Here is a 26326-nt window from a genome sequence, read left to right on the forward strand (position 1 = left end):
CCCATGTGTGAATTTGGAGGCCGTCTCTGTCTGCTGCATGCAAACTACTAAGTTCAACCCTACTGACTGTTGCCTGTCTGCCTTTCAATAAAGGTACAGTCTTAAAGGGGCCATTCTAGTAACCCAATACTTATCCCCTATACACAACATATGGGATAATTATTAGGGCCAGTTTACATGGAGGATCTTCAAGCAGAAGTTTTGCGCTGACAGCCACGCCGACATTCTCCTCAATATCCATGTTGGCCGCTTCCTTCATATCTCCCATTCATCTCTATGGGAGATAGTGATGAGGATGCGGAACAGCGGGTTTTAGCCATAGCCTGTCTGCACCAAAGTTCGTCTTGAAAATCTGCTGTGTGAGCTGGCCCTTAGAATCACATGCTGAATCAACTGCGCCACTCATTTCAGGGGGCAATGAGATTTACAGGGATCCCATTCTAGAGTAGGGCCCAGCCAAAAGAGACTACCTTGTTGTGGCGGCAGCTTAAAAAATCTTTTAGCCCTAAACAAAAGCTGCTGGCTATGAATGTGATGTGGTGTTCAATGGGAACTGTTAATGTGTGATTGGTGGGGATGTGGTGCAGAAGTGGGGTTTTTCCAAGAGTGAGTGATGGGACTGTGGAAGGTTTAAGGGGTGGCGGCGGAGCCTGGGCAGAGTCTCAAGGGGGCCCGGAAATTTTGCTAGTATGGGGCCCTGAAATTCCTGGTGGCAGGCCTGCTCACAGGTAACTCTTCCTGGAAGGGGCTGAACCTTGAAGTAGCGAAATAGCATTGAAAAGGTGTGTCGTTGGCACACTATGTGCCAAATATTGCACCTGCTGTGCACCCTTAGTGCCCAGCCAGTACAAGATTGGGGGCAGCAAATGATTAGTTTGCAAGTAATACTGCAATATATAAATACTATGCGACTGTGGGAGACAGACTGTGGGAGACAGACTGTGGGAGACAGACTGTGGGAGACAGACTGTGGGAGACAGACTGTGGGAGACAGACTGTGGGAGACAGACTGTGGGAGACAGACTGTGGGAGACAGACTGTGGGAGACAGACTGTGGGAGACAGACTGTGGGAGACAGACTGTGGGAGACAGACTGTGGGAGACAGACTGTGGGAGACAATAATGCTTTGGGAAGTTTAGAGGCAGCTGGAACTGGGGCTATTGTCAAGGCAGATGGAACTATGAATAGTTCCAAATATCAGTTATTTATGCAATAAAATCTTCAGGCCTCTGCTAAAAAGCTGAAGATGAATTTCACATTTCAGCAGGACAACGACCCTAAGTATACCTCCAAATCAACAAAAGAATGGCTTAGGCAGAAGAACATCAAAGTTTTGGAAAGGCCCAGCCACATCTCAGACCTGTAGCCAATTGATTATCTCTGTAGGTGACCTGAAGAGGGCGCTGCACACAGGAAATGCTCTCACAATCTGACAGATTTGGAGCTACTGTAAGGAAGATTGGGTAAAGATTGTTAAGTCTATATGTGCCATGCCTATAGACTCCTACCCAAAAAGATTGAATACTGTCATAAGCTCTAAGGATAAAGTATTAGTTTAAGGGTGCGCATATGTAGCACCCTGAGGATTCGGCTGCTACAGGGGTATTGCACCTCAACCCAGAGGTGTGATATTCCACTCCCGGGTAAGGATGGAGTGTGGAACTGAGCTCGGTAGGCTGCATGCACTACACACATCCCATTTCCGGGGAACAGACCGACGGTACTCCCACTTAGAAATGTGCAGGTACGACCGAGTCTGTTCCTGGCTGGAGTGGGAGGGGGGTGGTACATCCCAAGTAGTGTAGGGGCAGATAGGGGGAGCAGCCTGGGTAAAGATAGGAGCTCATTGGGTGCTGGTCACCTGAGCTCACACATAGAGGGTGTATATAAGGTGGGCACCATCAAAGAACAGGGTCAGTCAGTCTGTCAGAGTAAGAAGCAGAGGAGCAGAGCAGCCCCAGAGAGAGAGAGAGGAGAAAGCAAGAGAGACCCAGAGGGGGAAACAGAAGAGAGGACTCTGAGACCCCAAATCCAATCCACGGGTGAAGAGTCGGCATCAGGGTACCGGAACCCAAGCTGGTGGGGGCAAAAACACACCCCAGCCAGAGACCGGAGGCCGTGGGCAGCGTCTGCCACGGCCACCCACCACATCCACCCCGAAGGCATACCACGTGGAGGGTCAGGGAACCCAAGGCCAAGGGTCTCCCAACAGAAGGCCCGAGGGAGCTGGACCTGGGTGGATCACTAGTGGGGACGGCCAGAGAAAGGACAGAAGGAGAGCTCAGGGTCACGCTCCGGACTCGCTTGGGGGTTGGCTGGATCCAGGACCTGGTGGATGCAGCACGGCTCGGGAGGTCACTTGAAGCTGGAGTGACCGGAACATCAGCAGTGAGTAAATACCCTTAACTGCATAACCCGACTCTGTCTTCCTTTAACATCTATGCTGCACCACCACAACCCCCATCCTCTGCACCTGACCCCCTGAGGCTATACCCCACCCGTTGGGGGTTATACCATCAAAAGCTGCACCTACACCATCAGCCTCAGCGGACCCTGCTGCAGCGGCGGCCATAGTGACCGCAATACAACGGGTGGCGTAGTCGACATTAAGAACTTATTAACATCTGTAGGACTGCCACATACAACTGAGTGACACCCTGGGCACGGACCGGGTCACAGCCACTCGGAAGACTACAACTCCCATCTGATCCGGCTCCGGATATTCCCCCTAAAGAATATGGCCCAGGGGGCGCGTCACATACTTATGCAACTATATTATATTATTTTAGTTCTTTCCACCCGAAAAGATTTCAGTTTAATTTTCAATGGAATTGTACAGATTATAGGTGAGATTCTTTTAACATGTCGAGAAAACAAACATTTTAACAGGGGTGTGTAGACTTTTTATACCCACTGTAAGACAGACAGACAGACAGATTCTCACCTGGTAGGAAATGTTGGGTCATACACAAAACTCAGTAGCTCCTGTGGATAGCCAATAGACACCAGTCTTTCCACAGTGAGGTCGAAGCCGAGAGATTCATACTCTGGAGACTTGTATACTGAGAAGACATAGAAATAAGAGATTTCAGCTACATTTCAGATGGTTTCATCCAGTTGCAGCCTCAGTCACTAAGACCAATCCAGCATATAATAGAGCAGGGAAGGTAGGGAGAAAAGTAAAATCAAAGTGAGTTAACATGTTCTAAAATCATACTGTCTGAATCAACCCAAAAGATGAAAAGTCATCATGCCAGACTGCAATTGTTGTTAATCCCATCACCCCAAACTGTATTCCCGGGGCACCTGGAATCAGAGATCTGCAGGACTGCATCACAAATTGTTAAAAATGCAAAGGGCTTGTGAAAAGAAGCAATTTTGCCATTTATTCCTTAATGTTCTCCTTAATGTGCTCCATTCTCAAGAAAGGAGGCATTTTAAAATGAATTGTGTATTGCTCGTTGCCCAAGTTACCGTCCACCTCTGCAGTCCAACAGCAGTGGCTGGCAGAGAGCACAGTGCTCAGAAGCTCTTTGCTATAGAGCTTGTAAGCGCCGCTCTGAAGTTGGATGGATGGCTTGTTCCTGGCCAGCTTCAGCTTCTCTATGCTCCTCCGCTTTGGGAGAGCATATAGATTGGAGCAGCGGCTCACCATGCCCCTTGTCTAAGCTTCTTTACTGTAACAGCAGTAAAACTATGACATTTTCTGAAACATTTATCAAATGGATGTGGTGAATATTCATGGGCTTTAATAGAGGACACGCTGACTGCCGAGCGCAGCAGGAGCCACGCTGCAACTACAGTGTGGGCGCTATTAGGGAGAATGAATGGTCACTGCTCCCCACGCACGAAGTCCCGGTGTGGGGAGCAGTGACAATTCCAACACAGAGCGGGACACAGCGCTGGAGGAGACAGGAGGAGAGTATAATTGTTTTGGTTTTTTTTCTGTGCAGCGCGACGGGTAACAGGGGGTGCCAAGCATACCAGTATGAGGAGGGCCATACATACTGGGATGAAGGGTGTCATACTTACCAGGAGCCACACTGCAGGCACAGTGTGCCGGCTATTAAGGAAACGCTAAATTACTTACCGGTAATGTGATTTTCCTGAGCCCATGACAGCACCTACAACGAGAGAGGGGATCCGCCCTTCCAGGACAGGAAACCTACAGAATAAAAGGGCGGCGCCTCTCCACCACCTCAGTTGTTTACAGAGCATGAGAGGACACTACTTAATAGTTATATATCCCATGATTTTTCCTTCTACAAACCACGTGAATCAAACACCATGAAGGAAATGAAGTGATCAACTTCTACCAGTGATGGGAGGGAATATAAGGGTGCTGTCATGGGCTCAGGAAAATCACATTACCGGTAAGTAATTTAGTGTTTTCCTATCACCCATGACAGCACCTACAACGAGAGATTTACAGAGAAAAAATTCTAAAGTTAGGGTGGGACCACAGCCTGTAGGACAGTTTTCCTAAAGGAAAGGACAGCAGAAGATCCCAGATCAAGCCTATAGTGTCTATAGAAGGTGCAAGGTGAAGACTGAATCGCAACCTTACATAATGCTTGATGGGGACATCCGCTTTCTTATTGTTCTGCCATGGATTCCTGGATTAGCACAGAAAGAGGGTGCACAATTTCCTGACTTCTATAAAAAAAATTGGAAGCCATCTTCGGAAGATAGGGTAGCTCCGGAACCAACCCATTTTCTAGGATTTTCACATTCCTTGCTTATTCAATGCAGATTGGACACTGTTCCAGTAGTCTACGGCTAAAAAGGTCCACTTGCAATTCTCTTCCTATTTATATCAGGTGCTGTTAAAGATAAAAGGTGAGACTTCGCCATCTGAATGGATTAGACATATGTGTCATTAGGGATCTTGGCAGAGTTCCTCCATAATGGTTTACGTAAGATAAAGCTACTCTGCTGTATGACAAGACATTTACATCGTGACCATACATAGATAGGTTAGAGGAACCGGGTCTTCAGAGGAGCCCACGGGTGTGTACCCATGATCATGCTACTACTGGAATGTAGGAGATTAGAGTTATTAACAGCAATTGCCCTATTCAGAGTTGTGACCCGACTGCTTATTAGTTTTGACATATAGCAGGACTCCTTATTCTACCTTGGGAGACCACAACTCTTACTCACTGCCCAGTGAGTTCTGCAGCGCTCGATGGATCTGCCCATAATCCCGAAATAGTTGAGGTAAGCTATTGTCAATGCCTCTTCCTTCGATATGAGAGTTGTCCTAACTACTATAATTCTCCATAAAGCCTTAAGGCTCATTAACATCTGAATGGAAGGACACAAACTGAAAGCCTAAATCCTTATTTTACGCCAAGAACTATTCTCAGGAAATTTGATGTTTCATGTGAATTGGAACCTGATTGTATACCTCCTTAAACGCCTATACTACTATATAGCAATCTGGAATTGCAGATTTACTAGCAGGTCTTATAGAGTCCATTTCCAATGATCTAACTCTCAGGAATCTGTGCAGCCCCTTCGGGTTGTAGAAAACCCAGGTAGGACTGGATTAAATAATACCTTTACAGGTCTTGATTAGGGCACCTGGAGAGCTAAGCACCAGAGCAGGCTAGGCATTCACCTTAGTCAGACTGCTGGAAAGCAGAGCAGACTGTATGCGTCTTGGAGCTAATCAGAGACACAGGCCAGACTCCACAAGTATCAGTGGTTGCTCTGGATAAATATTGTTTTGTTTGATCAAGCTGGGTTAGTTGAGCTGTATATGAGTAGTCAGGGTCTGTCCTATTTAGTCAGAGCTTGGACAAGACCAGAAATATTAATGTTTATGACTTCTGTGCAACCTGTAAAAAGCAATAAAACTGCGCTCGATTGGACCAAACCCACAATGGCTTTATGAGCACTACATGATGCCTCCTACCTTTAAGAGTGAAACCCTACAAGGTTTATTATTAACCTGCAAAACTAAGGAAGAGCTCTTATGGTCACCTGCCTCCAACCAGCATTCTACCGAGCCAGCTGAGCACCAGCCAGGAATACTGCCACCCTCTGTCTCAAAATAGAGGCTAGGATATTTTTCCTCCTGAATTCAGTAAGCTTGCCATGAACAGTTTACAGTCGCTGAACTTGGTTTTGTCAGACATAACTTGGTTGTGGAACCAGTACCTTTACAAAGAAGGACTATGAGGCACAGGGGCGCTACAAGGCACAGACACCCTATAAAGCACTGCAAGGCACAGGGGCACCCTGAAGCACCAAGAGGCACTGTGAAGCGCTATGACGCACTATAATGTGCTATGAGGCACTGTGAAGCGCTATGACGCACTATAATGTGCTATGAGGCACTATAATGTGCTATGAGGCACTGTGAAGCGCTGTGCCATGAGGCGCTATGAAGCGCCATGAGGCACTATTATGTGCTATGAAGCGCGGTGCCATGAGGCACTGTGATGTGCCATGAGGCACTATTAAGTGACATGAAGCGCTGTGCCATGAGGCGCTATGCTTTGATGTGCCATGAGGCGCTTTGCTATGATGTGCCATGAGGGGCTATGCTATGATGTGCCATGAGGCGCTATGCCATGATGTGCCATGAGGCGCTATGCTATGATGTGCCATGAGGCGCTATGCTATGATGTGCCATGAGGCGCTACGCTATGACGCACTATGATGTGCCATGAGGCGCTATGATGTGCTATAAAGCACTATGCTATGATGTGCCATGAGGCACTATGATGTGCTATGAAGCGCTATGCTATGACGCGCCATGAGGCGCTATGCTACGACGCGCCATGAGGCGCTATGCTACGACGCGCCATGAGGCGCTATGCTACGACGCGCCATGAGGCGCTATGCTACGACGCGCCTTGAGGCGCTAAGCTACGACGCGCCTTGAGGCGCTATGCTACGACGCGCCATGAGGCGCTATGCTACGACGCGCCATGAGGCGCTATGCTACGACGCGCCATGAGGCGCTATGCTACGACGCGCCATGAGGCGCTATGCTACGACGCGCCATGAGGCGCTATGCTACGACGTGCCATGAGGCGCTATGCTACGACGTGCCATGAGGCGCTATGATGTGCCATGAGGTGCCACAAGGCACTATGTGCTATAAAGCACTATGCTATGAGGCACTATGCTATGATGTGCTATGAAGCGCTATGCTATGAGGCACTATGCTATGATGTGCCATGAGGCACTATGATGTGCTATGAAGCGCTATGCTATGACGCACTATGCTATGATGTGCCATGACGCACTATGATGTGCTATGAAGAGCTATGCTATGACGCACTATGATGTGCCATGAGGCGCTGTGAGGCACTATGATGTGCTATAAAGCGCTATGCTATGAGGCACTATGCACTAAGATGTGCTATGAAGCGCTATGATGTGCCCAGAGGCGCTGTGAGGCACTATGATGTGATATAAAGCGCTATCATGTGCTCAAGCGCAAAGAGGCTTTATAAGGCACTGTGAGGCACTGCGCTCAGATTTTTATTTAAAAGAGTAATCCATCTGAATGAAGGACAAACCTTTCCTTTGGGTGGTAAATCTCAATTGTCAGACTAGCCCCACCCGAAGGAGCCAACTGATGAGACGCAGCTGGACAGCAGACCTTCACAGAGACCATGTGCTGTATTAACACCATGTGCCGTCCTATGGATGGAGTAAACAGACTGGAGGACAACAGTAAAAACCTCTGCGTGTTACTTTAACATTTACTGAGCAGCTAGAGGCTCATTTTTGTGGTAAATTCTGAAGGCCAATCATGAGGCTCTATGTGGCCCAGACATGTGGCTAACTTTAGCCTAGAGGTCTAAGGTCCAGCTTCCGTCCTGAAGCCAAATTTAAAGCACGAGGCCCTTGGCCCAGATGGGGTCTTACAGAGGGAACACACACACACACATTTTTGAGTTTTGCGCTAACATCCTTCAGCCTTTCCTAGTAACCATAACAAGGAAAGGGCCCCATAAACAAGGTAAACATTCACAAAGATCACTCACCACCAGCTAGACCAAGTCACAGGCCTGTTCCTCTCCATCCAGCCATGCCTCAGCAATACTGAGGTGGTCAATCCCAGGCAGGGGCGTCTCCAATAGTGCGCCGATCAAAGCTGGAGCTGCCGACCCCAGGTAGGGGCGCAGCTCAACAGGTGCTCCCATTGATGTGCAGAGCTGGAGCTGCTGACCCCAGACAGGGGCGCAGTTCCACAGCAGCTTTTCCACTGATTCATGGAGCTGGAGCTGCCGACCCCAGGCAGGGGCGCCGCTCAGTCATAAGCCTGTCTAAGGTTCTCACATCAAGGATCCTCCGGTAAACTCGTCATCAGGGCCGCAGGCTGGTACAAACAGTAGCCGGAAACATGTTAGAAGACATGGGTCTCCGCTATTTCTTTTTTCACCGGCGTGCTTCTTAGGGCGCGATTTCCTGGATAGCGTCCTGCGCAACCGGGATGCGCGGCTGCCAGGCCACCATAAGGTAATGGTGCGGCTGCTGCTCGCGCCCGTCCGACTTGGAAACCGACCGGCCCAGGTCTGGGAATAATCTTCTCTTCTTTCTTCGGTCGCCGTTTTAACAAGATTCCCCCTCAAGGACAGGAAACCAACTGAGGTGGAGAGGCGCCGCCCTTTTATTCTGTAGGTTTCCTGTCCTGGAAGGGCGGATCCCCTCTTTCGTTGTAGGTGCCGTCATGGGTGATAGGAAAAATGAATATTGACTGCTCCCCACGCCCATGGGTGTGGGGAGCAGTGAATATTCATTTTCTTTAGTAGCGGGCACAGTGTAGGCTGCAGCAGGCGGCTGCTGCCTCCTGTGCCCCGCTCATCCCCCGCTGCCGCTTCCCCCCAGCCTCCCCACCACACACAGCCGAACATATGTTTGGACTATAAGACGCACCCCCCACTTTCCTCCAAAATTTGAGGAAAAAAGTGCGTCTTGTAGTCTGAAAATACGGTAGATGCTCTAACAATGCAAGTTAAACTCATCTCACCTCCCCCCTGACCTGTGGATAATTTCTAAAAGGACAGCTGAGAATTATAAAACAGGGATATGCCTCTGTATCACGGCGTCTTTTACAAAACCACAGCCAGGAACACTGTACATGACAGCTCTATAGGACAACATGGCTTCATCAAGAGGGAAACGGATTTGAATTCTACAGGATGCCAGCTTAAGGGACCACGGTCCTGGCTGGAGTACCACAGATCTGCTCCATTGACTATCACAGAACCCATGGATACATTTGGAGAAAGCCAGGTTGGGACGCACCGGTCACCTGGTCCCATGGAGAATTTCGGAGAAGCCAGGTTGGCACCCTCGGGTCTCCTGACCACGTACCTCAATGGGCTGTCAGCTTCCTAAGCTTGCTTCTACCTCCTCTCTGTGGGTGCCCGCCCAAATCGAGGTGACACTGGTTGAGGTAGTTGGCCCTGGAAGCCCCTCGGAGATGCAGCTGCTCTAATCCGGCGAGTTAGCGGAAGGTTGAGACTGTAATTTTGCACCATCTTGGGTATTTGCTGGGACTGTTCTATATGTTATTGTCTGTATGGTGGTTCAATAAAGTATTGCCACACTGTTTTACCCTCAACCCTGTGTGTCTGAGTAATATTTTGCCCACGGGAGACCCCCATGTCTCCACAACATGTTTATTGAAAAAAAAGTCACTTTATTCACAAAAAAAAGCCGCAAAAAAACGATTGCATTTTTTGCAGCATTTTTCACTTTTATTGCTATCCATGGGTCAAAAAAATACTGTAAAAATTAACATGCTGCAGATTTAAAAACAAAAAGTTGCATTTTTCTAATTCCGATAGAATTTCTGAAATCTCATTGCTTTTGCTGGTACTGTAAAAAGCAACTTTTAAAATTTGCCTAAAAAAATGCTGCAAAAACGCAACGTGTGAACAAACTGTTATTTGGTTTTTGCCTTCCTCTGGATCATCACAGATGGGTGATATATCAGACCAGTGTCTTTTTCCAGTCTAATCAAATATGTGTTTTGCAGGGCAGCAAACCCTATAAATTAGGTTTATTCATGAAGAATCTACTACTTGTCAAACTGGATAAGAACACATACATACATACATACATACATATACACACACACACGGTGGTCCAAAAGTAGGTGGACAGAAAGTCTAATAAGGTTATGAAGGGGGAGATTTAATCAAACACTAAATTGCAGCCGCCTGTCTGGATCATCCTCCAATAAACCATGAATTAGACGTGGACGATAAGTTTTCCACCCAATAGATTTCAGGATTCCCATGATAGAAGCTCGTGAAATTTCCAATTCCAAAGAGGCTCTTCTGTGGACTTTTTTGGACTCTGAACAAATGTTTCAGCAACAAGTTGTTTCTTATCTTCTGTACAGACTGTTTTGGGTCAACCAGTTTTTGGAGCATTAAGGATTGAGCCAGTGGCATTGAATTTGTCACAAATGCGGTAAATGGTTTGTCTTTGGGGCTTGAGTTCCAAATGTTTCAACACAATTTGCTCTAACGGTTTCAGCATTTTGAGATTTCCAATACTCTGTTAAAATCCATTTTCTTTGATCTGTATTTAAGTTATTTGCCATTATGTGTTATCTGAATTATCTGAAAAGAAAACAGATTTGGGGGAGATCTATCTGTGAAAACTAGATCTGTGAAACTGGCTCAGTTGCCCTTAGCAACCAATCAGGTTCCACCTTTCATTTTCCAAAGAGTCTGTGAGGAATGAAAAGTGGAATCTGATTGGTTGCTAAGGGCAGCTGAGCCAGTTTCACTTTACACCATGCTTGATAAATGTCCCCCTTCATAACCTTATTACACTTTCTGTCCACCTACTTTTGGACCACCCTGTATTTTTTTCTGAGTAATAACAGTGGTTTGCATAAAAAAGGAAAGAGGAAAGCGGTTTCTGACTTCATTCTACATAATGTTACCCAAGTAGTTTCAGCCTCAGTGTGTAATATTCTAAATCAGACAATACATTGGACAATATTCAAAAAGTCTAAGTGCTCCATCCTGAAACGCTTTTAATAAGTCACTCCCGGATAAGCAGTCAGACATCTTGGAGTGGAAGTGCTGTTTTAGGAGCACTTGATTAATGGCTGGGTAATGGCTATGAACTTAGCGAGTCATGAAGTCGCACGATGGGTGTTGCAGGATCCATGTGCCGTCTGCCGTTGTGAAATACATTACATACTTCGCTTTGACTCAACCTAGTTAAATGCTGTATAAAATCTGGCAGAGGTCCACTAAACACAGAAGTGTATTATTTTTAGTTGGCCCCGATTTCACAGAGTCAAATTCTTCAGCTGTGGCTACAGCACGGGATGTACTCGATGGTGGAAAACAGGAACAGTTCCGAATAAAAAAGTAGTTATAGTCATGAAGGGGGCAGTGGGGACAAAAACCAACTCAGGACAAGGTGAAGCAGATAAAAGCAAATCCACCAGCGTCACTCTGTAGAAGCCCAGCCGCTAGCGTAGAAAGTAACCAAAAACTTACAAGCCAACTTGGTCCTGGGCTTTTCTCAAGTTATGTTTTGTTTTTTTTTTAATATGGTTTTTCTGTCCCCACATATCATGCATGTTTTCAGCATCACATCCCATATTCTTGAGGGACAGTTCTGCCGTCAAAGAGGATTTTTATGTTGCCATAAACAATCCAATCAGTTGGCAAACAAGTGTTTCACTCGTTCACCGGCAGCACGGGACTGATCAGGATCGGAGATTTTTATTATGAGGTCCTCATACACTAAAAAAAAGTCCTTATCTTAAGTGTAAGGGGGACTCCCTATTCCAATCTGACAGGTTATGTTGGAGAAAGAAGGATGGGGCATGTTGGATTTCCACATCAGATGGTTTTGCCATCATGGGAGATGGGAGCCGCCAACTTGTATTTGGTAGCGGCTTTCTTCCCTCTTCTCATTTAAAAAACACATGTACCTCTGTCAAACCCAACGTGCATGAGAATGGGGAGGTATGGTCAGCTGAATAAAGTTTAGGCCAACAGATATTCGAGGTATGGCACCTTTTTACACTTGTGTCATGGCTTCCACTGTGGCACCCTTTGTACAATAGATTCAAATGTTCTCCTAGGGCTTTTATGGGGTCTTCTTGGGTTCCCACTAGGGTTTTCAGTATTTATTTTTTAGGGCAATCAATGCTACACACCACCCTGTGCTTGCCGTAAAAAAAAATATAATAAATGTATGTTTATCACACACACGCACAAAAAGCCTCCCGGAACCTCTTGAAAATATTTGCTATTTAGTTATTAAGTGATTGGCAGCAGCGGTCACATGCCCGTCTGGCCAATATAGGATGCACAGACACCAGTTGGTGATTTGGGCAGCACTGGCATAGGAGCAGCAGGGGATTAGTAAGGGGACTAAAACTTTATTTTATTATTTAATGCATTCGGTGTGTTTTTTATAAAAAATTCAGTCGTCAGAAAACTCTTACAAATCCTGTTTGGTCTGCAGAGAAGGATTTTTATGGCCTAAAATGACTAAACAGCCAAAGGCCAGAACAAATGAAAGAGGAAAGCATTGAGCAGTCGTCACAGGCAGATCACTGCTATATTGTGAATGATTTAATCTCTTTACGCATTTTCTTTCATCTTATTCAAAGTGAAGTCATGGTAAGTTTATAATCTCTGGAACAGCCTGTTCTCAGTCAATAAAAGGAAGAAGGGAAAAAAAAGTCGATAAAACCACAAAAGCACTTTTATCACTAACAATGTGACTTTCCAAATGGACACCGAATAGAAGAGAGCAGTAATCCTAGATTGCACCAATATATTCAGCTCAGCCTGAAGGAAAGGATCAACCTACAGAGCCATATACCCCCTGGTTTCTGATGGTAAATGATCCATTTCAAACTATTTTTTAACACAATATACTTATTCTCTTTCTGAATACATTACTTTCTGTACATTTAATACCACAAGTAAAATGGTTAAAAATTGCTGCAACGTCTAAATATAAAGCAGCCCCTTCCTACAGCCCAATAGCGCAGATACGTCTAAATGGTATATGGCAAAGGTTACCGGTTGAGACCCCTTTTAGCTGGGAGCCACTACCAAATCTCAACTCTGACCATGGTGGCCCTACCTGGTCAGCATGTAATACTAAACTTCCCCTGCACCAGCTGCCACCATCCAGTGTCTTCAACGGTTATGCCGGCGTTAAAGAAGATGGCATTTAGGAAATCTGCATCATGTTATCCTCTTTTTAAGCCATCTCCAAAAGAATAAAAGGGGTGTCACGCAAGGTGAGGGAAGGAACAAGTGTACAACGACGGTAAGAGGAAGAAGGGAGCCCAACAACTAGGGAAAGGGGGAGTGGAGACCCCTAGGCAGATGTAATATCACCCTGACTACCCTATCGTCCCTATATAATAATAATAGTTTTTATTTTTATAGCGCCAACATATTCCGCAGCACTTTACAAATTTTAGGGGGGACATATACAGACAATACAGAATAAGCATATCTCATATCGAAAGGAGAGAGGGCCCTGCTCGCAAGCTTATAGTCTATGAGGAAATGGGGGAGACACAAAAGGTAAAAAGTACATATATTGAATAATGCAGCCTTGATATACTAAATAGGATAAATAATAATACATGGATCGGTTCCGCACCTATCGCCGAGCAGGAAACCTAATCCCTGAATGTCCTGTGAGCTTGGCCCTAGGTAGGGAGGGTATGGGGTGAACACTAGACAGGCCCCACTGTAACTAAAGACAAGACAAAAACAAAGGGGATACACTTATCTCTCTGGTGTCTTCTCAAGCTAACGCCAACTGTCCTCCAAGGGAAGTCCAAGAAGAATGTAGCCGACTACTAGTACCGCAGGCATGGACAGAGGAACATAGAACTATCACTGGCGACTCTCCAGAGACACAAGAGTTTTTAACTACCAAGAAAGGGTGTGTCAATTAACAGCAGAAGGAGGAGGCCGCTGCTGGGTCCTAAAGAAAGAAGGATATCACTACACTACAGAGATGAGAAGATCAAGAAGGCATCTGCAATGCCAAGCGCAGTGACCTTCTACAGCCGGATCCAGAGTGACTGTGTCACACTTGATACACATGTGACAAGGGGATAAAGACAATAATATTGATAATGCCCTACTATTAGCATGATACTCCTTAAGAATTAATGCTTCTTCTTGCAAGTTACAGTCTATGACTGAATGTCTATGAGCACTATGTAGGCAGAGGGGCTACAAAGAAGCATGACCTGGGTGGTCTGCACCCCCTGTGCAGTAAGTATGGGTTCTTTAGATACACAAAAAGCAGGACCCTTCTAGAGACGATAGGAAAGCAGCAGATGGGGTACACCGGAAGCTCTGTATGAATATCCAATAACCTGGGCTTTTTCTTTACAAAATGCGTCTATTTGGGAAGATAAAGAACATGGAAAGTTTGTGTTCCACATCCACACTGCCAATAGGTGAAGAAAAGTCAAACATTATAAAAATAACGGTTCCTTTCATTCTTTTCTATGCTTTTCGAAGTGTAACCCACTTCTTCAGGAGATAAAAAGCCATATATGGTTTTATGGCGATATGGTTTTTTATTCCCTGAAGAAGTGGTTTTAACTTCGAAACGCGCAGGAAAAAAATAGGAACTGTTATTTTAATATCATCTCTGGTGTTTGACGTTTCCTCACCAACTGGCAGCGTGGATATGGACCACAAACTTTCCATGTTTTTTATGCTTTTTTTTTTTTTTAGTGATGTCGCCCGTGGATCTGCAGTAGCCCTACAACACTGGATCAGGTCAGTATATATTGATACGATTGCTGATACTTATCAACCAGATAAGACCCTATTTTTGCGCTGTTTTTACTCCTCAGCCTTTTTGTACATTCTGGAAGGTAGTCATATGTGACAATACAAAACTTTTGGCAAGAAATGCCGCAATAAAATATACTAAGTTGCATCTCAAATTGGCCCACACGACGGCAATAATTAAATTATTATGGGGCTGGGAAAAACCTTTGCAAAAAATATAAACAGCAGGTAAAAGAATAACATAGGTTAGGTGATGATCAGAGCACCTAACACTAGTAACAAGAGCTACGTAAATGGAAAAAACAAAAGATAATGACACAGCTGGTTATCAAAACTTCTATTCAGTGAGATTAAATAGAAGGATCTCTGAAAACATTGTTCGTCCGTGCTGTGTACTGAATCAGAGGTCATGGGATCGCTCGAGCTGTTGATGGTCATGAGGGCAGCCGGCATTGTTTACAAGTAAACACATCTGATTGACAGCTCGTTTTCAGTCCAGGGACTCTAATGTTTCCAAAAGCTGCCATTCAATCCCCCTGCTGTAAATGCAACCACTGTACTATCCCTCTAATGTACTGAATGCTGGAGAGGAGTGAACCTAGAAAAGATTAAGTGGATCCAAGTAACTTCATCCACAAGTATCAAAATAGAGTCATCCCCGAAGCCCAACGCTTGTCACTTGCCGAGAGGAAAAATGTCCTCACTGACACCATGGAAAATGCGGAGCAGCCGTATAGATAGGTATATGGCAACTTGACTTAATTTCATCAAAGCGAAGCATTTACCTATAAGCAACATTTCCAGACAATTCTGACCTAATTTTTTTAAGCTTAGGAAATGTAGAAATGCACCAAGTTTATTAAATCTACGCTCGCAGATCTGAACCAAAATTTCCAACAATTTCTGGCTAAAGGGGTTGTCCGCTACTGAACATCCCTAATGAATACCCCCAGTGTGCAGCATCAGTTCGGGGGCAAGTAGGTTTGTTTTTTATTATCATTATTATTACATTTATTCAGCAAACTAGGGGCATTCAGAAGGCGCCGCCCATGCTTCCTTTTTTTTTTTTAATATATAAAAAGGACATTTTCAATTCTTGGTGACTGTGGTGCAAAAAAAAAACTTTTACGGAACATCTGGCATAAACGGATTAATAAATGTGGACCAGTTTGGGTGTCAATAATAAGGATGATCATAGGGGTCTTGATGTTAGATGCCACCACAATCAGGTTTGAGAGTGAGGAACAGCACAAGTGTTAGGGTCACCTTGTGGGAGCAAAAAAACAAAAAACAAAAACAAAAGAACATAATAGGGTGCCCATGAAAATCAATGATGGTCGGCAGTTTTCAGTGTACACATCTCTTGGACACACTTCTATTTACTCATTCTAACACGAAATATGAAAAAGACAAGTACATTTACAGTTACACTATTAGGAATGCCCTACTTGGGAAGCCCTCAATGAGCCAAAGACGCAAAAAAGTGTGAATCCTGTTCAAGAGGACTGCAAATAAAAGATATATTTCACATTCGCCCAGTCATGGAAATAGGAGGTGCGCTGGCCTCTGGATCGGCAAAATTGGACTACCACAGGCTGGCATACCCTGGTCCTGCTCCGATTAGCAGAGCCCAGCATTGTTGTGGTGGAAGCACGACGTCACGCAGGCCTACTGATCAGAAGATAGGCCAGGGATGCTGGCAGATAGTTGAAGGTTGGCTTTATTCTAGCGGCCACAAGCTACCAAAGTAGCAAGAGGACCATGGTCCCATGAATCTGTCTGCTCAGCTCAACAAAATAACTCTTCCAAGCCTTGTCCGCCTATAAGTCGCCATCTTGTAAGTCAGCATATGACCCATTATGAAGCAGGCACATATGAAAGGATATGAGCCAAGCTAAAAGACAACAATTTGTAGATGTAAAACAAAGAAAGGGTGGGGGGGGGAGAAGCGCTGTGCCTGTGTGAACCTGATAGATAATGAACTGGCTGTGCAAATAATGGTAGGCTGCTCACCTTAGGGGGGTTGTGCAAACCGCACAACCCAGGTGTGAAAGCCTCTGGTATACAAGGTGGTAGCTGCCGCTTATGGTGCGTGGCCTCTGATGACCGCTGTCTACTGCCAGTCACGTGGTACCGGCTATGAATCACGTGATGGTGACGTCATCAAGGTCCTGGTTCCAGCGAGCACATACAGTTCCCTGCAGCTCCGAGCCACAAATCCCCTCGGGGAATGCAGAAATAGTATAGATAGATTGTGGTCAAATTCGGGCGCCAGGAACTGGATAAAGACAACTGGAAGGATATTTAAAAGAAAACGAACCTGTTTATTCGACAATGTTATGCACACAACGCGTTTCTGCAGCGATCTGCTGCCTTCATCAGGTGGAATTGGTAATTCCACCTGATGAAGGCAGCAGATCGCTGCAGAAACGCGTTGTGGGCGTAACATTGTCGAATAAAGAGGTTTGTTTTCTTTTAAATATCCTTCCAGTTGTCTTTATCCAGTTCCTGGCGCCCGAATTTGACCACAATCTATCTATACTATAACAATTTGTAGATGGCACATTTGGTAATCATCAGTATATGGTTGGGTTCTGGTCAAATGGCTGAAATGTCTTGAAGAGAATCTGGAGAAAACCAGTTTCTTCTTGTAGAGATCCAGCTGGTGTAGAGAGTCTTACCTAAGAAATGTTTGCAATCAGCACTCCTCAAGAAGTAAGATCGAGCATGCCATGCTATATTTCCCTTATAGCATCCATAGCAAAAGACCTGACGCTTCCCCCAGGGATAACAGCTGATCGTGGAGTATTTCGCTCCTATATAGGACCTTTTAACTATAAAATATACCATACTTGGGGGGGTGATTGCTTCCTAACATACAATCTGTTGTCATCATATTTCATTTGACCTATGAGAAATTGATATGTCGGTCTTCAAGTTTTTAGTTTTTTCTTTTTAAGCATTTCAAAAAGGATAGCACAAATGGACCATCCAATTTAGTAAAGTGCACTTCTCTACCACTAAGTTCTCCTTGAAGATTTCCCAGGCTTAACTGACCTAAATAATCATCTACAAAATAAAAACAGTTCTAAGAAATGGTGACAACATGTAGAGAGTAAAGGGAAAAGTTATAAATAGCAGCTTTGTAAGGCCTTCAAATTCTTTCCATGCTCACCAGCAAGTGTATAATCCATATCAAATCCAAAGCACTTGATCTTTTCCATGGCTAGACTTCTGTTCACAAAGACCCTGGAGGACAAGAAAAGAAAATTACACATGAGAGATGATTGGGGACAGCGATATGACCTTAAATATTGCCTGGATGACCAGATAGGATTTCCACAGAGGTCACATTTACCTAAAGATGCGCCATGACAGGGACACAAAAAAAAAGGAAAAGGGCTCTGTGCCGAATGATACAAGCTTAGTTTTTCTGCAGACAATGTTCTGTAGGGACGTCATCACACAGTGGCATCAACCTATAATGTTATTTGAAAAGACCATGATTTGTAATCCTGACCTCAGCGCTCATTTCAAGTCACTGTTCAGAATAGGACATCTGTCTATATGAGGAATAACATTATCTCTGGCCATTATATGGACTTGTGTCCTGTATTTTTCACTAGAATTCTCCTCTGTAGGCCTTTTCTCTAATTTTAAGCTGTCTCTAAGCTAGTAGGTGGAGACTAGCTGCTATAAATGTGTTCTACACACAGCACCCAGGCAAGAAGTACAGTGGACGCGACCTCGCTCCATACACTCGCATGGAGCGAGGCAGCACCCATTAGACAGGCTCTGGCCGGGAGTATGTATAACGCATACATACCCTCCGGTCCCGGCTCAGAAACTGCAGAGTGACTGAACACTTATCGATTTGGACTGGACAGCCCGTTTAATGGGTGACCATGAAGTATACAGCAGAGCAGAGTCCTCTAGTGCTCAACAAGGATTACAGAGAAAAGGTTAAAGGGGTTGTCCACATTTTAAACACTGATTATCTGTTCTTAGGTCAGTCAAAGAAAAGGATATGGTGAACTGGCACCAGTCATACTGCAGTATGACTGGTACCAGTTCACCATATCCTTTTCTTTGACCATCACAGTTTGGGTATATAGGCACAGCATCTGCTATACATATGTGAGCGTGGTGCTGGGATTTGTGGTAGTATTCTTAGGTCAGGTCATCAATTTCTGATCGGTGGGGGTGCGACACCCGGCACCCTCACCGATCAGCTGTTCTTAGTGCCACTGCAGGCCGGAAGTGCTCAGCTACAGAGCAGTTCCGTCTACTGACAGTGGCCGGGTACTGCAATTCCGCATACTATTGCTTTGAATAGAGGGTGGATGGGCAGTACCCAGCCGCAGCCACTATCAGTAGAAGGAGCATCATTGTTAATCAGCGGGGGTGCACATTGTCGCATTCCCACTGATAAGACATTGATGAACTATCCTTAGCATAGGTCATCAATATTAAAAGTAGTGGACAACCTCTTTAAAAAGACTGTTAAAAGGTGAAATTGTCAATTGCTATATTTTAATCCATTAATCCCAGAGCATTATCTTTTTGTGGACTGATATCTGCATAAAATCTTAATAAATATATCCAAGATTTACGTAAATTCTGAGATATAATGGCATCTATAACTGTCCATTAGGGACAAGCTATTTAAGTAAAATATAACTGCATAAATCTATTGCATTTAATACAAATTGCTCTACATAAAAGTGTTTGCCATCTTACAAACTGCGATATGCCATGACTTTTTGATTGGTGGGGGTCCAACTTCCTAGACTTCCTTCCTTCTGTTTTTCCCTCCTGGATGACATCAATAAAGGGGAGCCAGTGTTGGACTTATCCTAGTGAAATGTCATCACTTTATAAGATGGGTACACTACTTTAAACACAGCAGGTAGGTTCTTCGTAAAGTATTCTTTTATTACAAGGAGAATAAAAAGTTCAAGGAAGAAAAAAAAAAAAAAAAAAAGTGTCCACAAATGATCACAAAATGAGAAAGCGGTTGCAAAAGGAACTAAGCTCCCAATGACAAACTCATGCAGCACATAAGGTCATATGAAAAAGAATTATAACTAGCTATAATTCATGTGTTTTCAAGACAGGAAAGTAACAAAATCTGCTGTAAACTATAGTCTTCTAAGTAAATCTCTAAAATTAAAAACTACCCCCCTGTACACAAGAGGTAAAAACTGAGTTACATCCGTTCACGGTTATATATTTGTGAGGAATTTTGTAGTCTCTGGACACTTTGGATACAATAACTCTTACCTGAATTGAACCGAACCGGTCGTAAATTTAGGAGAGTTTCAAGACCTGTGGGTCTTGAGGCCCTAACCTAACTCTTTATACATGGAGATGTACTCATTTGAAACTAGAGAAGAAAACTTTGTGATCTCCAGATATCTACTCCGGATTCTGGATTGACAGCTACCCTGTTCAGTACTGAGCATATTGTCCTTCATTTACTGCCGCTGTTGAAGATGTGCCAACTAGAAAGAGGAAAGCAGGAATCACTCAAGTCTGTGTGTGCTATGTCTGGAAGATCTCATAGTAGTAGAAACAGAAAAAGGATCTGTGTATACGTTTATGCAAACTAGTGAGTGACCAGCTCAGTTCCAGAATTTCAAAAAGGGCTTACAGTAATTGCTACTTCCTGTCCCTAATTACAGTAGGAAGTGCAGCTCCGGAGCACAATCTGCTGTTTTAAGAAGCAAAACAAACACAGGAGTATAAGGCTATGTTCACACATCTTGGTTTTTTCAGCGTTTTTTTGATGCTCTTTTTTTAATGCAAATTTGCAGCTCCGTTTTACAGTACCAGCAAAGTCTATGAGATTCCAGAAATCTCATGCACACATCATGGTTTTTTTTTAATCAGGATTTTGTGCTTTGCAAGGTTTTTTTGCAAAATAGAGGTCTGTTTTTTCACCCATTGGAAGTAATGGGTAATGAAAAAAACGTTTAAAAACGCCTAGTGTGAACATAGCCATCAGGTTTTGCTGCATTTTTAGTGAAAATAAGCAAGTACAACAGTATGTGAAACACATTTATTTTTGGGATTTTACCATCTTGTCTTAGTCACTGAGATGGTAGTTTGTATTAGGAGAGTTTAATTAAATTAGTGATGTGTAAACAATGGCTGAGCTAGGTGTGAGATTGAACAATACATGTGGCCCAGGTAGGTGTGAAATTGAACAATGCCTGTGCAACTGAATGGCAGACCATAGTGTCAAAGTAAATAGTGTCATACAAAAGCAATGCAATGCCAGTGTCTTAGGTAAACTATTCCTGAACAATTCACCTCCCCCACTGTTACATTTGAAATTTTGGTTAATATGGTTTCACATATGTCTTGCATTGGTGACCTGTGTTCATGCTTCTGTGCTGAACTTTGAGATCCTGAAAAATGCACCAAAAAAATGCACCAAAACCTGCGTTTTTGATGCAGCTTCTTTCCTGCCGAGAGAGAGGGTTTTGCTACAGAAAAAAAAAAAGAAAAAAAACGCAAAGTGTGAACACAGCCTAAGAGAACATTTACGAGCATAAAAAAAAATAAAAAAAATAATAATGTAAAAAGGGCACACTTTAAATGCTTCCAATCAAACAGCTAAAGAAAAAAAGAAACTTTGGTTCTGGAAAGAAGATAAAAAATAAAATAAAAACAAAATAAAAAAAACATACAGCATATATATTTCACCCACACAGAAGAGGATATATGAGTAGACGAGAACTGCTTTGATGACCCCGGGGAATACAGCATCTTTCCATGAGAGCAGCCACTTGCTTTGTAATAGATATAAGAAGAATGCTTGGCACACGGAGTAAATAGGTGCGGGATGATGGAAGAACGGTAGTGCCCTTCATTTTACTCCCAGGAAACACTGCAGACATTTGCAAAAGGTGTAAGGGGAATGGTGACAGGGCACTTTTAAGGGAAATTCACAAATCAGGTGAACAATCTGTATTTTTTTTGTCCTCCTATTCTTCCAAGAGAGGTAGTTTTGTGCCCCCCCCCCCAAACAACAAAGCCATGTAAGGACTTGTCTATTGTGTGACGAGTTGACATTTTGAATGACACCATTCACTTCACTGTATAAAAAAAGAGCAAAAAATAAATAATGCAATTCCGCCTTTTTGTTTTGTTTTTGTTATTCAACGTGCTGTAAAAACGACCAGGTCTGTACGATTACAATGATACCAAACTTATACTGTTTATTCTTATACCTGGTATAGAATGCACTAAAAAAAAAAAATAACTAAAAAATAATTGTGTCCCCAACATTCCCCCCTATAACAACTTTATTCTCCCATCAGTGAAGCCATGCAAAGGTCAGTTGTATATTGGGGTATATACACTGCTCAAAAAAATAAAGTGAACACTCAAGTAACACATCCTAGATCTGAATGAATGAATGAAATATTCTCATTGAATACTTTGTTCTGTGCAAAGTTGAATGTGCTGACAACAAAATCACACAAAAATCATCAATGGAAATCAAATTTATTAACCAATGGAGGCCTGGATTTGGAGTCACCCCCAAAATTAAAGTGGAAAACCACACTACAGGCTGATCCAACTTTGATGTAATGTCCTTAAAACAAGTCAAAATGAGGCTCAGTATTGTGTGTGGCCTCCACATGCCTGTATGACCTCCCTACAACACCTGGGCATGCTCCTGATGAGGTTGCGGATGGTCTCCTGTGTGATCTCCTCCCAGACCTGGACTAAAGCATCCGCCAACTCCTGGACAGTCTGTGGAGCAACGTGACGTTGGTGGATGGAGCGAGACATGATGTCCCAGATGGGCTCAAATTGGATTCAGGTCTGGGGAACGGGCGGGCTAGTCCATAACTTCAATGCCTTCATCTTGCAGGAACTGCTGACACACTCCAGCCACATGAGGTCTGGCATTATCCTGCATTAGGAGGAACCCAGGGCCAACCGCACCAGCATATGGTCTCACAAGGGGTCTGAGGATCTCATCTCGGTACCTAATGGCAGTCAGGCTACCTCTGGCGAGCACATGGAGGGCTGTGCGGCCCTCCAAAGAAATGCCATTCCACACCATTACTGACCCACTACCAAACCGGTCATGCTGAAGGATGTAGCAGGCAGCAGATCGCTCTCCACGGCGTCTCCAGACTCTGTCACGTCTGTTTTATGTGCTCAGTGTGAACCTGCTTTCATCTGTGAAGAGCACAGGGCGCCAGTGGCGACTTTGCCAATCCTGCTGTTCTGTGGCAAATGCAAAGCGTCCTGCACTGTGTTGGGCTGTGAGCACAACCCCCAACTGTGGACTTCGAGCCCTCAGAAGACCCTCATGGAGTTGGTTGCTAACCGTTTGTGCAGACACATGCACATTTGTGGCCTGCTGGAGGTCATTTTGCAGGGCTCTGGCAGTGCTCCTCCTGTTCCTCCTTGCACAAAGGCGATGGTAGCGGTCCTGCTGCTGGGTTGTTGCTCTCCTATGGCCCCCTCCACGTCTCCTGGTGTACTGGCCTGTCTCCTGGTAGCGCCTCCAGCCTCTGGACATTACGCTGACAGACACAGCAAACCTTCTTGCCACAGCTCGCATTGATGTGCCATCCTGGATGAGCAACACCACCTGAGCAACTTCTGTGGGTTGTAGAGTCCGTCTCATGCTACCATGAGTGTGAAAGCACAACCAACATTCAAAAGTGACCAAAACATCAGCCAGAAAGCATTGGTACTGAGATGTGGTCTGTGGTCCCCACCTGCAGAACCACTCCTTTATTGAGTGTGTCTTGATAATTGCCAATAATTTCCATCTATTGTCTATTCCATTTGCACAACAGCATGTGAAATGGATTATCAGTCAGTGTTGCTTCCTAAGTGGACAGTTTGATTTCACAGAAGTTTGATTTACTTGGAGTTATATTCTGTTGTTTAAGTGTTCCCTTTATTTTTTTGAGCAGTATATAAGGTTCTGATTGCTTTTTTAACAAATGATTAAAACAGCAGCAATCAGAGCAGGTTATAGAATAACTAAACTTTTTAAACAATGTAAAGTCACCGTTTAGTAGAGTAGGTCTCGAGACCCTCACCAATCTTTCAGAATTGCTTAGTTTATCTTTAAGAAGTGTGCGGTAAGTCTGTGGATACATACAGTGAAGGAAATTGCGTAAACCTCATCATCAACTGCAAAAAATGTCTGACTGCTGTGCTTGCCAACAAGGGTTTTGCCACCAAGTATTAAGTGTTGTTTGCCAGAGGGATAAAATACTTATTTCTCACTGCAAAATGCAAAAAAAAAAAAAATCTAATTTATACAATGTGATTTTCTTGATTTTTTTGGGATATTCTCTCTCTCAATGTTAAAAATATCCTACTATTAAAATTATAGACTGTTCATGTTTTTGTCAGTGGGCAAACTTACAAACACAGCAAGGGATCAAATAATTATTTCCTTCACTGTACACCGCTGTACTCACACTTGAGATTAAGCTCAGCACATCAGCCCTTTCATTTCAGAGATTGGTCGGGGATTCAATTTCTCGGAAGCGCTTCCATAGGGTAAAAAAACATTACATAAAGGTCCATCCATATAACGGGGCGGTCTTTATAATACTACATACTCATAACCTAGAGATATTCCTGAACAGAAGACACCATTTTCTTCACTCAGAGTTCCCCAGTAGGGTACATGAAAAATGTTTTTCTAAACTGGACAACCCCATTAAAATTGTCAGAAATGTCCAGTAAATCGTGATGTCCTGGAGTCCTATACCCCCCCCCCCCACCAGTAACCAAAATCCTGAGGCATTGACCCAAGGAACAATCTTCCAAAAGATATGCCGTAATTATGATTTCTTGCAATGATAGGTTCATGTTCACAAATCAACAGATTTAAAAATGGACACAAAAAAAAAAAAAGATTTCAGAAAAAGCTGAAATCTATTAGATATTTGTGAATACAATATGACAGCTGTCACCGAGCAGTTCTACAACAACCCAGGAACTGTCAGAACGGTATGCGGTAGACCATTTATACATTTCATGAAATCATCTCTATGGCAACGCTCAAGTTCCCTTTAAGAAATAATTTAATTTGACTCGTATTTTATTCATACAAATTCCTGGGTAGGAGTCCAGTGGGTGGATCTAGTCAGTAGCAATTTAAATAGGACCGCCCACTGGACTCCTAATCTTAAAATGAGCAGGGATTTAAAGGAGTAAAATAAAAATTTACTGAATCTTTACCCACAAAACTATATTTATCATTCTACTCAGCTTCTCTAGCTCTGTACAGTGTTGTCCATAGATCAGACTTCATGTACAGCGTGACAGGTGCCCTTTAAAACTTGCTTAGGTCGGCAGAAAATCAAACTTGCAATTAAAGATAAATCTAGCAGGTAAGGGTGACTACTTTACTTTTTTTTGTCCTACTTATCAATCTGAGGTGTGGGGAGTAGATTGATGGGAACTAAAGCGGATTTACCTGTTACGCCCGCTTGTGACACGGAAGGGAACACAACTAATCAGTGACTTTCTACCTATGACTAATAAGATTCTGCAGACTCGTAACTTGTTAGTCAGAAAGAAAGGTGACTGGAGGCCACTTTTTCACCTTCCATGATACAGGCAGGCACAGCTGAACCACGTGAGGACTGGACAAAAACAGCCATTAGATCTTAGACATTGAACAAAGAAAAATGTTGGGGTTGCCTATAGTCACATAGGAATAGTTTGGTTTTGAGACTAGTCAAACGGCTTAGACTTGTTTAAAAAAAATGAAAATTATGAGAAAGTGATACTCACTTCCGCACTACGGCTCTAATTCTGACATTTACCCAATTTCCACTAATCTGCAATTCCTTGTTCCGTCTTGACAAACCAGTAATGGCAGAACATTTCCATCTCGGCCCATCACTGGCTGAGGCTGGTCACCGCTGTGCCCAGCGATTGGCTGAGAAGGGTCAAGAAGTAAAGACCAGTCTGGGGACACATCGCAACAAGTGGCAAGCATCATTGCTTATAAGTGGTCGAAGTTATTTCAGAACTTGTTGTTATCTACTAGACACCCCCTCTAAAGCCCTAGGAGCTAATGGTCCCACCAACTCTTCAACCATAAGATTTGATGATGTAGCATGTTAAACCAAGTCATGTAAAACAGGAAAAAAAGTTAGTCCTAAAATGTTAAGGTATCGCCCATCCTGTGCTTGGCCATTTCTGCCAGTGCCATAGTAAATGAACAGAGCGGAGATCACGCATGTTCACTGCCGCTCCATTACAGATGGTGGCCCAGCGAGGCAAATTTCCCGCCTTACAGAGCCTTGATCTCAGGATCACAAGGGTCGCAGCGGACAGATCCTCATCGATCAGCAAGTCATCACATATCCTGTGGATAGGGAATAATTTAATATTTCGGGAAAAATAATTTCACGTTCAATAATTTCACTATACAATGCAGTACCCCTCTCAGCTATGTATGGTACTGCAGCTCGTAAATGGGATTTGCACTTCCAGACTCAGCCAAGGGAACAAGGAGGGTGCT

The 26326-nt window shown here is 43.9% G+C and overlaps 1 protein-coding gene across 4 annotated transcripts in view; it reads right to left on the reverse strand.

Annotated features, from left to right (window-relative positions):
- The window catches only part of NT5C2 (5'-nucleotidase, cytosolic II), a 106488-nt gene that overhangs the window by 38851 nt on the left and 41311 nt on the right, over positions 1-26326 (reverse strand). For 3 of the 4 annotated variants that reach the window (XM_073685331.1, XM_073685330.1, XM_073685332.1), the window contains 2 exons: positions 17972-18045; positions 2946-3063 (listed from right to left, as the gene is read on the reverse strand). In XM_073685331.1, the coding sequence (XP_073541432.1) occupies positions 2946-3063; positions 17972-18045 (192 nt within the window). Of the gene's footprint in view, positions 1-2945; positions 3064-4091; positions 4154-17971; positions 18046-26326 lie in introns of those variants that run through there. The other variant, XM_073685333.1, reaches the window with a different exon arrangement.

This window comes from Phyllobates terribilis, unplaced genomic scaffold, assembly GCF_046119375.1.
Source record: "Phyllobates terribilis strain yellow unplaced genomic scaffold, ASM4611937v1 Scaffold_5__5_contigs__length_657084704, whole genome shotgun sequence".
NCBI classification, from domain to species: domain Eukaryota; kingdom Metazoa; phylum Chordata; class Amphibia; order Anura; family Dendrobatidae; genus Phyllobates; species Phyllobates terribilis.